We start from the raw sequence: 13,696 nt of genomic DNA on the forward strand, positions 1-13,696 counted from the left end.
AGATGAACGGACCAATGGCAGAGCTGACATTCGTGTTTGAATGAAACGCGGTTGATGGTAGCTCACCGCTAGGTTTGTTTACCGTCCGTCACTTTTGCAACGTCGGTTAAAATTAGCTGGTGCAAGTCAGAAGGTAATGTGCTTTCACATAATTTCCTGCTCTGCTCCAAACAATTTATGGTTAGTTTTAAATGTACGTTAGCTGCCGCCGTGAGGCGTGTGTAAGTTAAACTAACTGGAGTTAACGTAACTTTACGTTAGCTAACGTTAAACACTTTGGTAACGCTATCATAAAGTAGGAGTTTGCCAGCATGTGCCCTTTCTAACATTATTCTTCGCAACACATTTGTGTGGAAATTTAGTGTTAACGTTACTTCATACATCCAAGTCAGGCATGGTTAGTTACTGGCGCTCTTGAATGCGTTAATAACCCTGCTTTTGGTCAACTGCCGTTAAGTTACTGAATACGTTACGTAATGTCAGTAACTTTAGCTTCTTAGTTAGCGTTAGCTATTCTATCTAGAAACTGGTTTAACATTAACGTTAGTGTTCACCGAGCATGCTTAATGAACTTTTTAAAACACGTTTAATAGGACATTCTTCTTTATTTGCAGTTGTAGAAGTTGATTCCCAGCTGCAGGAGTAATGTCCTCCAGGAAGTCAAGTTCCAGTGGGGAAGGCTTGGTAATGTTAAGACTTTTGTGCTCTCTTATTCACAATGTATGTTGTTAAATTATGATTGAACAAGCTAATAATATTTATTGTTTGACTTCTGTTGATGTTAGCCTTCAAGCAGATGTCGGGAGCGTACCCCTCTGAGAAGTATGCAGAATGAAATGCTGCAGCTGTCAACTCCATCTAGGTTCAAATCAAAATCACTGCTCAATGCGGAAGTTGTGAAAACGACAAAAGTGGGTTTATACTCCTATTTGGAAATGCTCCTATTGTTTTCAGTAGCTTTGGCTTTTTCTTACCCTCTGTTTATTCTAATCAACAGGGTGATATTCCTCTCTGGGACCCAGAGACCAACTTGCAATCTCCTTCATGCAACAAAGTGATACAAACCAATGATTCCAGTATTGATATGACAACTAATAAGACAGCTTGTTCACTTGGAGATGTAACATTTAAATCCTTTATCTGTCCTGGCGGGGAGGTTGAGATCACAGGCTCTTCAGTGTGTGCAGAAGAGAGTATTATTTTGCCCAAGGATCAGGCTATGAAAAACACTTCTCAAACAGAAGATACGGTCATCTCTGACAGTATAATAGTGCAGTCATGCAGTGACCACATGGAACACCCATATTGCAACCCTGAGATGAAAGATGCTTCCTTGGTTGACATAGACGCAGCATGTCTCTATGTCAAATCTGAATTTTCTAACATTACAAGGGCCTCTGGACACTTGGATGATAAACTTGACACACAAGATTTTCGGAATGACTGTTGTGGAACAAAAGACATCACTTGGAGATCCTTTGCCTGTGATGGTGGTGAAGTGGACGTTTCTGATGTCACCAGACTACAAGATAAGACCATTCCTCTGCCCAAGGCACAGCTTGGAGAACCTTTAGCAGACAATAGTGTCAGTTTAACAAACCTGTCTGACTGTGGTCAACTATGTCAAGCGGAATATGCAGACCATCCCTACTGTAGCAGTGAAAATGATGTTTGTGTCTTCACCACAAGTGGTTCTGAGAAGTCTGCTAATGGACCGAGTGATGTAACCTTCAAATCATTAAACTGCACTGGTGGTGAGATTGAACTCCTAGATGGCACCAAACTTGCTGATGACATGGTTCCTGTACCAGCTGACCAAACTGTGACCTACAGTGAGTCAGTCAATTATGGGATAGACCTAAGCGTGTTAGCTAGTGACCAAGATGTGCAAAACGGTGCTAATCATGTAGATCACCCATACTGTAATGCTGAAAATTATCAATCAAGTGGCAACCTCCCTATAACCCAGGAACCATTACATTTCAGCCTTGATGCAGTGGATGAGGATGAGGTTAAACAGATTAGCTTGGTGGTACCTGAAAACCAGACTGGTAGACAAGAGGCAACATTCAGGTCTTTTATCAGCGACGACCAGGATGTAATTTGCCAGCCCCTTAATGACAACAGTGGACCTACTTCTGTAACACAGGATCACATTCGAGATGACTGTGAACAAACCAACAGTCACGTGGAAAACGAAGTTGTGGTAGCTACTGACCCACCAGCCATAGTTGCATCTTATCTGACTAGCGTCTCTTTAAAGGCAGTGGATAATAAATCTGTTTATTGTATACAAGAAACATCAAAAAATCCCGAAGACAGTGTTTTGCCATCAGTGGTTCACAGAACTACGTCTTCTGACTGCAGCCATCTTGCGACCTTGGCGGAGACATCTACAACTGTGGAAGTGCATCTGGAACATGTCTCTTACAGTGGACCCCAAGAATCCAGTGAGGCAAAAGACAGCGCTTTTGGTTCATCTGAAAATGAACCTGTTTGTAACTCTGCAGGAGAACCTCATGCAGAAGACCTCCCTGATGTTTTGAAAATGCTGTCAGTGTGTCCCTCAGCAGCATCAGCGTTGCAGTTTGGAATCCTCAGTCCTATTGTTAGAAGAGCCTCTATGGTTTTATTAAATGCTCATAAGGATCATGCGGTGGACCAATTTTTGGCTGACTATTCTGCTACTGAGGGTGAAAAGACCGTGGTGGCTCCTGTTAACATCGACCCCACTGGGTTTTGGGTGGAGCACTTGGAGAGCCCCATGCCACGTCCTTTGTTTAACTCGACGGCACTTTGCAGGCCCCAGCCAGGCCCACTCAATGGGCCAGATGTGGATGTGAAGCCTTGTGCAGTGCCTCAGTCTAATGTGGAGAAGCCGGTTCTGGATATCCCTTTCATTCCAGATGGTCCCCTTCAGCAGCAGCTTCGGCAGATGGCTGAGTTCCTCTTCTTGGCATCAGGAAAGATTGCGCCTGCTGCAGTCTCCGCTCCCGTTCTTCCTCCTGCTGCCGTCATGGTCCAGTCGGCAAGAACTACACCTTCAGAATCCCACAGTATCTGTGTGGGCACCACTCCTATGAAAGTGGTGGACCACAGTGTCAATACATCTGGCCAGTTTGAGAGAAAGAGAGATTTCTCTCTCGTTGATTCTAGCACTCTGACCGACCCTCTCCTGTGGAAGTAAGTGTTGCTTCTGGATTAGTTATGAAATAAAACTTTTGTGATTAAGACATGCTTATTTGGCTTCCTGTGTTTTCTCTATCAGCATCTCACTCTTTCCTTCTGTTGATGTGCTCCCAGTGTACCTCCAGGCAGCCTGGCATGTCTACCCAGACAAGAGCTGGAGCAGAGGCTAATATCTAGTATGATCATGGTGGAGGCTCTGGTGCAGCAGTTGTCTGTAGCCAGGACACATGGATGTCCTTCTGCAGGCCCTGCACCTTCAGATATCAGGGAGAAACTAGTGCAGACAGACCACACTGAACTCAGTCAGGTAAGGACACATTCCGATATCTTTAAGGGGCAGACAGTGGGAGATGTGAAGCATTTATAGTTTATACTTTTGTAGATTTTATTCTTTCGCTATGATCATGCGACACAGACTTCTTAAGTTTGTCTAATTCAGCACTCTGTTGATTTTTGAGACCACAATTTCAGTTTTAATGGATTATTTGTTTTGTATTTTATATAGACCACAATGCACAGAGACTTATATTTGGAGGCTCTGCGCAGGATTGGTGAGTTGGAGCTGGACGGAAGTTCTCTACAGAACCTCATCCAATGTATGCAGGACATGAGGGTCATCATGGTAAGATGGTATTGTTTAACCTGATAGATAAAAGGCTGTGACATGTAACTGTGTTCAAGGACTTCTCGCGCGAGTACATAAATTGTGTGAAATTATTTATTATATCTTACAACAATGCGTTGACACATCTAATTTAGTTCTTTAATAACAGAAGTGTGTGTGATTTTTCTTTTTTTTTATTATTTATTTATTTTTATTACCAACAGTCGTCTTTGAGCTCTGACACGGCCACTGCTCTCTCTAACATGAAGCAAATAGGAGACATCGTCAAAGAGGATCATCAAAGCCTCATTTCAAATGTTCGTAAACATGTCTTGGCTATTTTTGACATCTAAAATCATTTGCTTGCTTTTGTGTAGTTATCCAGTGGGTATGAATTAAATTATATATTTTCCCTGTGTTGTGTAGTATGGTCTGATGAAATCTCTGTTTGAGAGAACAAAAGAGACACAGACAGTAATGATGCGGAAGGTCAAAGATGCTTTTCACCAAAGAGATGATATGAAGGTACAGATGGAGGAGGCCTTCACAGCCAAGGAGGTGGTAAGCACAGTGACAAATCTCTCAAGTTTCTACTAGCTCCATGACTATTCCAATCCTTGTTCAAGTGGCTCTACTGCAGGTTGCAATGCAAAATAATATTTTGTGATGTGTATTTTTTTAAACCAGGGCTATACTTTGTTATGCTTTTGGTGTGAAAAGATTAGAATAAATGATGTTGAAGTATCTCTGTGCTGATATTGAGTGAGAAGCAAACTGAGGAATATAAACAACTTTAATGAGCCAATCATGGGCCTATTCATAGTAAACATTTTATGTAGTCTGGTGGTCAAGTACAAAAAATGTGTAGAATGCCTTCCAAAGTAACTTTTTTGCATGTTTATTGCCAATTAATCCTCACTCCAGGAGCATTAAGTGTGTGTCTGGTTGTGTGTTTCCAGGCCTTCAGTGCGATGGAACAGCTGCGGACACACTGTGCCACAGAAATCTCAGAGCTGGAACGGATTGTGGGGTCTCAGAAAGAACTGTTAGCTGCCCTAGATCAGACTTACCCAGAACAGGTATAGAAAACTGTCAAACAAAACGTCTGTATTTTCATCTATTCAGCATATCCATCCATCATAAATGTTTTCTTTTTTCTCTGCAAATGCAGGTTGCATTGAACCAGGCCTACAATGAAATGATAAATTCTGCTTCTGATCTTTTGTCTACAACCATGGAGGAACAATCAAGTTTGATGAAAGAAGTACGTGTAGTAATATAGTATGTACTGCTAGTACTTTGTCATATGAGATTTAAATTTTTATTTATTTTTTTATTTTTTTTCTCTAAGAGAGACTCTAAAAAACACTATAACAATACCTTCACACAGTATGTTGCAGTTCTCCAAAGTCGCAATGTGCCGGGCACTACAAAAGATTAGATGAGCAGAAAGGACCAAAATTTGATATGACAAAGTACTAGCAGGGTTTTGATTTTAACTATTTTGTTTAAATTGGGGTTTGAACTCTGCTCAGAATGTAATAACTAATAGTTTAATAAATAATAGCTCCATCATGCAATTGTATAGCATTTACAGCTTTGTTTTAAATGCAGTAATGCTGATGCTTTTCTGTGGTTGTCTTTTCACAGCTCTGCACAGTAAGAGGCCTTCTGCAGAAAACTGCTCCCATTCTCCTGAAGCTGAATGAGAAGGCAGCTGCTGCTTTGAAAGAGAGGGATGAGCATATCTGTGCAAGAGACCAAGCTGTTGAAGAGAGAGAGCAGGTCTGATGTCTGCTTTGTTGCCCTGCAGCTCTTTTCTACTTGTCTTGATGATCTTGAATGATCATGGCTGCAAATCATGAAGAAGGTTTTTTATTTTTTTTTAATTAACTTGTACTCAACAGATTGAAGAAGAATGGAACCAGACTCATACGAATCTCCAAACTGCCAGAGAACAGATTGGTGATTTAAACCTGCAGGTGACAATTCTGACCTCAGGTAAAAACTGAAATAAATGTTTAACTTTCTGTGATTGTTTTATTCCTCATTTTTTCAAACCGTCAATATAGTTATCTTCTTCATCAGCCTATACAATTGCTCACATTTCTTTCTTTTCATTAAATTTCAGAGATGGGTGTGCTGCGTCAGAAGCTAACAGAAAGAGAGGAAGAGAAAGGTCAGCTGGAGAGGAAGGTGACAGAACTGTCTGCCACTGTTTCCTCCACTTTGGCCTCCTACACCTTCCTGGAGCAGGCCCTTGCTGCCGAGAGTGCAAAGTATGACCCTGAATTTGTTTATGGCTTACACGTGCTCAGGAATAAAAGGAATTGTGCTTCTAAAACCTTTTTATCAATGGGGCTCTTGACGAAGCAACTAAAATACGGAATGCAGATGCTAAAAACTGTTGTTGTTTCAGGTTGCAGCAGTCATGGAAGGACATCCAGCTAGCCAAGGAGAGAGCAAATGAGTAAGTGATGACAATGATTTTGTCACTCATTGGGGATTAAAAACATTAACCTGTAGTAGTCTGTAGTAAACACTGACTACATGAAGAAAAGTTTATTTTTGTAAAACCTTACGTTAAACACCTTCTCACAGACTTGTTAATATCCTATATTAACTTTACATTTGTTCCTAAAAGCATTCATAAGCCCATTTAGTGAAGTTATGTCTTTTCCACACGTGTTTTCATATACTCTATTTGGTTGGTAGGGAACTTATCCCTCTTTCTGCTGCTGACAAGTTGCCCTCACAGTTGTCCATATTCAGTAGACAAAGAAACAGTAATAGTTTAAACTACAGAAATTATGACAGAAGAGTGAGGCCAATACACAACCCTCTCTGAGAGTAGAACAAACTCCCTGCCACACATCTTAAAATGTGACCTAAAGTACAGATGCCACTGCCTGCTTTTTTCCTGTGCCTAGGTTGGAGACGTCACTGGGTCAGTCGGAGCAGCGTGAGTGTGAGCTCAGTCAGGCTTTGGCTAAAAGTGAGGAGCAGCTCAGTCAGCTGCAGGCCATCTCACAATCCCAGAACGTGCAGATCCAACAGCTCCAGGACGTTTGCACGCAACTCAGTGGTGTCCGGGAAATGAACGAGGTTAGCTTTTAGATTGCAAATGCCTTACACAGTACTTTTTTAGATTCTTGACTTGGAATGGTTGTGAGATTTAGACTGCCTATAATGTCTGAGACTGAAGCACATTTATTGCAAGGAGACACCTGCCTTATTTTTACTTAATTATTTAAGTGTCGTCTCCATTATAACATAATACATTTGTGAAATGAGCCAACATGAAAGAGTATCTTTGCCCATAGAGAGAATATTTTTAATGCACTTTGCTGTCTGATTGGCAATTAAGTGGCTTTCTGTTTTTGTGTGTGTGTCAGTTCTTACAGATGGAGAATGAGTTGGCAAGGGAGCAGATGGCTGAAAGTGAGCGTCTGCTGAGGGCCAACCTGCAAGGGCTCCGGGAGAGGAACATCCAGTGTGAGGACCTAAAAGGAGAACTTAATCAACTTCAGTAAGTTCAAGTTAGCAACACCCATGTAAAAAAATGTTTTTACGTGTTTTATAGTTGCATCTGAAAGCCGGCATTTTTTAATATATTTTTTTTTTTTTATGTGTCGTTATTATATCGACATGCCAGTCAGAAATTTTTATTAGATTCAGCAGGTTGCATCTGTCGGGTTTTCAGATCACTGCTGTCTCACTTCATTACAACATTTTTTTTTTTGCTGTGCCCACCAAGTTCTTTGCAGTATGTAATACACTTTATATATAATGCCGATTATCTCAATGTCAGATATCCTGATTGACCGACCGGTTGGTCTATCACTAAAACAAAACAATTGTTGATTTTGTGTGAATGAAAGCAAGGAAATAAGCAAAATGAAATAAGTCACAGCTCTGCCTTGGTTTTAAGTTTATATTCTATCATGATATAAACAAAAAAAGATATTTAAAAAATCTGGTACTAATTGTTTTAAAGTTGTCTAACTTACTTGTCTCTGAATGTATGATGCAGGTTGGAGAACAGGAGTTTACAGGAGGAACTGGAAACCACAAGGTCCAGAGCCAGTGCGACCCAGCTGGAGCTCAGAGATAAACTGGGACAGGCAGTCAGTGAAATTACTTTGCTGCATCATACACTGCGAGGACTGACCAATACACTACATGCATCGCTCACTGACCAGGTAATGCATAACACATGTGGTGTCAAACTTCATGTTTTTTAAATTTTTAAAAACTAATTTTGTAAAAGCAGGTAATTCTGAAATGAACTGTCAGTAAGTGGACCATAGCACTGTGGAGAAATAACACATTTTTCTTTACTTTTCAGAAATCAGAACCACCGAAGGATAAAGATGTGGAGCTTCATCACTCCTCCAGCTCCTTTGTCGACAGCGTCATGGTTGCATTAACTGCTGAGAAGGAGGAAGACCTCAAAACAGAGACACCTCCTGGACCAGGTAATGTAGCTAGTTTCCAAAATGTAATCACTGTTTGCCTGTTAAGCTTCAAATAGCTGGCTCAGTTCTTTTAAGGCAATTATTTAGCTTAGCTTAGTTTTATTTATTTATTTATTTATTTTTTTTGTGTGTGGAAGCCTTGTGCACAATTACATTTTCTGCTGTTACACGTATCACATCATCTCCATGGTTAATAAACACGACTGACATTTTCTGCCTTTTGGTAAAATGTGTAGCTAAAATTCAATCTGAGTAACACATCTGAGTAATTGTGAAGCAATTATTCATTTGCAGAGCTAGCATCTTAGTTACAGGGACCATAGTGGAATGAAACTGAAAATTGCACACCTACATGTCAAATCTAATATCTCAAACTGAGTTAAAGAGTGGCTGTATGTCTCTTCAGTCCCCACAGACATGCCTGAGCCGCAGTGTGAAACTTTGTTCAGTGAGACAAGTGCCTTCACACGCATTGCAGCCGTCACCCCTAAAAAGAATTTGAACGCAGTACAGTTTGAGCCCGAGGAGGAAGAGCAGAGCAGCATGACAGAGCTGTTTGCTGACCTGGGCAGCACCGTCACAGAGCTCATCAGCACCCTGAAGCTGGTGCAACAGCGTAAAGACGCTCAGCTGGAGGAGCTACACAACACTATGTAAGTGCTGTAACAGGTACATGATGATGAAATAAACATGGGCACCTGTTTTGAGATTATGATTAAGAAATGTAGGAAACTAACTTTTAATTATTGATGAGTATGCTGATAATATTTTCATTGATTAACTGCTCTGTTGAACTGTCCAAAACCCCAAACATACTTAATTATGTTATTACACAACAAAAGTAGCAAATCCCTCACAGTTGGGATATAAGGAATATTTGGTGTTTTTGCTTGAAGCAAAGCTTGCCTCACTTTAGAGAAGAGCATTGTTCATTCAAGCTTAATGTAAAATTTCAGATGGTGTATGTAGTCCTTGTCCAACATTATCTGATGCATTGTTTCAGCTGTGGCCTGCAGGGGGAGCAGCAGGCCGCAAATAGCAGGCATGAGGCTGAGGTGTTTGAGCTTAAGCATCAAGTTAGCTGTCTGAACAGCCTGGTTGAGAGGGGCAATCATGCACTGCAGCAGAAGGCTCAGGTAAGAACCACTGCATCTTCTCAGTGTTTATTTCATCTATGGTACAACAAAATGGGGACTGAAGAGAGCTGACCCATAGTAATGATCTTGTTGGGTGGGGATAGGCACCGAAATTGCATTTTTTAAAATGTTTTTTCTTTACGCAGGATGAGAAAACTTTGACAAAGTTGATGTCAGACATACAGGAGACCCAGGAAATTCTAAATAAACATAAGACTGAGAGTAATGTAAGGCACAAAAATCCATATGCATATTTAGAAACACTCAGAATACAGTTGGCCACACATACATTTTTTTTTATTTGTCAATTCTCAGGAACTGCGGAAGGAGGTTGTAGAGCTTAATCGTTTGCTCCAGCAGTCGAAGGTGGAGACTCAGTTCCTGAGGGGGGAGTTGAGAAAAGCTGGTGGCCAGTCAGCTAACCCGGCACATTTCATGGAAGAGAAGATCCAGTTATTGAAAGAGGTATGATCCTGTTCCTTACAGTGTGAGAATTATTGAGCAAACACTTCAGGTTTAACGCACATCTCTTTTTAAAATTTTATCTGTAGGTGGAGAGACTCAAGTTGAGTCTTCAGGATGTGGAGCAAGCCAGAGTTAAACTCCTTGATAGAGCAAAAAGACATGTAAGCATCGGCTTGATATACTGTGCTCTTTACTGATATTACTGCCTACAGTTTAAACGACTATATAATCCAGTATGGTCATGTTGTATTTTTTCTCACAGCAAATCATCCACCAGACCAACCAGCAGAAAAGTGAGAATGAGCTTCAGATGTTAAACAACATGATCAATAAGATCAGAGAGGTGAGAGATGCTTTTCGTATTGCGATTGTGCCTTCTTTCATCCTTGGTAGCCTGTATAATGTGGTATGCACATTTGAGGTAATGAATGTTTTTTTGTTCCCCACTCAGACTCTGCTGTCTTTGCCCGACGTTGTGAAGAATTGTGATCAACTCCAACAGCTTGTTGAATACATTGGCTGACATGTTTGTCATTATCAGCTGTGTTTGTTGTATTTGTATGTTATGTTTTAGCTTGTCCTAGCTTATAAGTGTTCATATTTTTAGAATTATTTGAAATAAATATTTTTAAATCTTATAGATTATCTTTGTTCTTTTTCATATTTCAAGAGCAGAGGCGGTGATATATTACACAATTCAAAATGTTTATCCACTTTTTGTCAGCAGATATTATTTAAAACCACACAAATAGATACTGACAGTTTTATATACAATAAATAGAAAGATGAAAACAGATGTGTTGTTCCAGGTTGGATAATAAGTATGACATGATAGATTATTTTTAGGTTTTAATTTGCATTTGTGTGCCACAGCCTTCAGATTTTCTTGTTTGGTTTTGGGTTAATATGCAAAATGCACAACTTTAATTCAGAAAATGTATTCTGTCCACCTTCTGTGTTTAAACAGTTTCTTCAGAAATGCTATGTGTGTGTGTGTGTGTGTGTGTGTGTGTGTGTGTGTGTGTGTATATGTATGATCTATCTATCTATCTATACACACAAACTTCCTCCAAAGAAGAATACTGTGCTCATCAGTTCTGAAAGAAACATCAAGTGTTTTCACTAAAATGAAGCATTTCCTTGCAAGTCCTATCTTGTCCTATCAGACTTTATTGTAAAGGAGGTTTCTAGTGTTTAGATAAAGGACTCGCACTACTTAACTTTATAGGCTGAAATATCGAGTTACAAGTCAATTCATTTTCTCGATTAGCGGATCTGTGTGGTAGATTAACTGTGTGTGTTTGTCTAAGTGCTGTGTTGATGTCTGGACATGATAATTGAGGCTGGTCACGGTAATACTGGGGGCTCCAGACAACACTTCAAACCAGCTGAGCTGAAACAGCAAAGAAAGCAACACAGCACAAAAGAAATGTTTTTCTTTTGTCTAGGTGACGTGTTGATCTGTCGGTTGTTATTTTGCATATATTTTATATTTTAATTATAGCTATTACAAATATATAAATTCACTTTGTGGCTAACTGATGTCACCTGGCTGCAAACCAAAACCTTCCCCTTTTGACATTATAAAAATAAATATTTAAATTGTTTTATTTTTGAAGAATAAAAGTGCTCTATAATTTTGTTTATTTTCCAAAAGGCAACCTAATATGCATTTGGCAACAAAATACATGCAAATGTACTAAAGCTGATGTTCTTCATACAAGCCACTTATTGTAAAGCGTATGACCATGAAGCACAATAATTTATACTAACATTTCAACTCACTAGTAATGTAAATATTAAACTTGGACATTCAATTCATGACAAAATAGTTGCAACCACACACAACATTAGATTCATTTTACATTGTCACATGTTGTGAAGAAGACTTGACATCGAAATCCAAATGTATAGCGTGGACCTCAAAGTAAATTACCATCAATACGGAAAATGGATTGTAGGGTTAATGTGGTGAGCAGAGGAATTTTTTGTTTTGTCCTTAACAAATCTCAGAACAAAGAAAAACAATTATGTTTGTTATAATGTCTGGCTCACTTGGTGCCGACTCTAGTCTCTGATGTTCTGTTTGGAAGGTATTGAGATGCTTGGATCTACTATTCAGATGGCAGACACAAACCTGTCCATATTCCCTGGGTACGTGGGGTGCCTCAGGTAACCCCCAGTGTTGGCAGTAGGACCTGCAACACTGTTATACTGGGAGAAAGAGCCCAACTGCACTGGGGAGACCCTGCCGTAATGGTCCATGGATTCCACAGACCCGTGGGCTGAGGAATGCAGGCGTCCTGTTGCTGCATACCCCTGGGTGTGGCCCTGTCCATACGAGCCCTGGTGTGTATGATGGTGTGGGTGCCCGTTTGGCCCGGAGTAGGTAAACCCAGGATGTGTGGAGTGGCGGGATGATAGGGCCCCTCCGCACGGTTGGCTCTGAAAAGCTGGGGGTCCCAGGCTGCAGGGACTGGATCCGTTTGGAACCCCCTCAGGACTGAAGCTTCGGCTGGGCTGTTGCATCACCTCTGGCCCTTGACCTCCCAGCATGCTTGCTGGAGTCGGGTGTCCTATGAGGTTATTGATGCTGAACATGCGGGACTGACCAGGTCCAAACCCAGGAGGCGATGAAGAGGGGTAATAGGGCAGCTGCTGCCCGTAGGTTGGACTGATTGTCATGTTGGGATAGACTGAGTTGGCATATGCGGCTGATCTGGCAATCTGGACAGGAGAGAAAACTGGTGTTTCGTGGACGTATGAGGTGTAAGTGCTGAAGTCACATCGCTTAAACCTCTTCCTGCGCCTCAGGAAGCTGCCGCTCTCAAACATGTCCTCTGCGTTTGGGTCTAAAGCCCAGTAGTTGCCCTTCCCTGGCCGCCCAGGCTCTCGTGGGATCTTGATAAAGCAATCATTGAGAGTTAAATTATGGCGGATGGAGTTCTGCCATTTCTTTGAATTGTCCCTGTAGAAAGGGAAGCGCTCTGTGATGAATTTGTAGATGCCCCCCAAAGTCAGCTTGCGATCGGGGGAGTTGGCTATGGCCATAGAAATGAGTGCAATGTAGCTGTAAGGGGGTTTCCCTCGCTGGAGAGGTCTCTTTCTTCTCCGACCTTTGGGCTGCTCCTCTGTCTGTGGTGGAGGGTTGGAGGCAGACAAGGTGGTGTCTGCTGGAGAATCTTTCTCCACTTTGACCACTGGCATTGTCACAGACAGTTCAAAAATGCCCCTTAAAAGACTTGATGCACAGAATGCACAGTATGAGTACTTCCCCAGTTCAGAAGTGTCCTCTGTCTGAGCAAAATCCCTGCTCAGTGGAAGTCAAAACAAGATATCTGACCGGCACATAATCCTACTAGAGCGATTACATTTGTTTCTAACAACTCACTGTCTTTTAGTCCAAATCCATCAGTTCTTCAAATGCACGTGATTTGCTTTTCCAAGAGATCCTCTTTCATTAAGTGTAGCTTATTCCCACAGTTTGTTGTCAGATTATGTCGAAGAGTTAAGGTGTGTGAGCGCCATGCGTGGTATTTAAGGTGTGTGAAAGAATGAGTCACTCAGTGTTACTTATACAGTGTATTACCTCCACAGGGCACCTGAGGGCCACACCCCCTTAAGCATCACATGCTCTTGACATACCTCAGTGTTATAAGGGTCTATTGTTTAAATAGTCTGCTTAGTGCTTGGTGAAAATTTCTATTTCAACGGTTTTGACATATTTTAAATGTAGATAAATGTGTCTGATATATAAAATGTCCAAATCAGAATAAACCTTTATGAAGAGATTTTAAAAAAGCTTAAATTGTTGTTAATCAAAA

The 13,696-nt window shown here is 40.9% G+C and overlaps 2 protein-coding genes across 3 annotated transcripts; one reads left to right on the plus strand and one right to left on the minus strand.

Annotated features, from left to right (window-relative positions):
* Positions 1-5: 5 nt before the first annotated feature.
* Positions 6-10,510, plus strand: spag5 (sperm associated antigen 5). Of its 2 annotated transcripts, none has more exons than XM_046046254.1 (25): positions 6-72; positions 615-684; positions 786-911; positions 998-3,183; positions 3,304-3,496; positions 3,695-3,811; positions 4,018-4,110; positions 4,220-4,354; positions 4,753-4,872; positions 4,965-5,057; positions 5,444-5,578; positions 5,701-5,794; positions 5,925-6,072; positions 6,213-6,263; positions 6,724-6,898; positions 7,189-7,322; positions 7,827-7,995; positions 8,142-8,271; positions 8,678-8,924; positions 9,275-9,407; positions 9,554-9,634; positions 9,723-9,872; positions 9,959-10,033; positions 10,135-10,215; positions 10,324-10,510. In XM_046046254.1, exons 2-25 carry the CDS (start codon positions 646-648, stop codon positions 10,393-10,395), a joined length of 4,977 nt encoding a protein of 1,658 aa, XP_045902210.1. In that variant the 5' UTR covers positions 6-72; positions 615-645; the 3' UTR covers positions 10,396-10,510. The 2 variants fall into 2 exon arrangements, with proteins under 2 accessions (XP_045902210.1, XP_045902209.1); XM_046046253.1 differs by having other exon boundaries at positions 10-133.
* A 1,480-nt stretch (positions 10,511-11,990) lies between these two features.
* Positions 11,991-13,079, minus strand: foxe1 (forkhead box E1). Its single transcript, XM_046048082.1, has one exon. The coding sequence runs from the start codon at positions 13,077-13,079 to the stop codon at positions 11,991-11,993; it is 1,089 nt and encodes a 362-aa protein (XP_045904038.1).
* Positions 13,080-13,696: the final 617 nt, after the last annotated feature.

The sequence above is a fragment of the Micropterus dolomieu genome, linkage group LG04 (assembly GCF_021292245.1).
Source record: "Micropterus dolomieu isolate WLL.071019.BEF.003 ecotype Adirondacks linkage group LG04, ASM2129224v1, whole genome shotgun sequence".
Classification (NCBI taxonomy): Eukaryota; Metazoa; Chordata; class Actinopteri; order Centrarchiformes; family Centrarchidae; genus Micropterus; species Micropterus dolomieu.

What these genes read in the sequence shown, in the direction of transcription:
- spag5 (XM_046046254.1), top strand. Translation starts at nt 646, where the DNA reads ATGTCCTCCAGGAAGTCAAGTTCCAGTGGGGAAGGCTTG. An exon ending in AGAGACACCTCCTGGACCAG is followed by an intron (nt 8,272 to 8,677) that starts GTAATGTAGCTA and finishes ATGTCTCTTCAG; the next exon opens with TCCCCACAGACATGCCTGAG. An exon ending in CACTGCAGCAGAAGGCTCAG is followed by an intron (nt 9,408 to 9,553) that starts GTAAGAACCACT and finishes TTCTTTACGCAG; the next exon opens with GATGAGAAAACTTTGACAAA.
- foxe1 (XM_046048082.1), bottom strand. Translation starts at nt 13,079, where the DNA reads ATGCCAGTGGTCAAAGTGGAGAAAGATTCTCCAGCAGACACCACCTTG.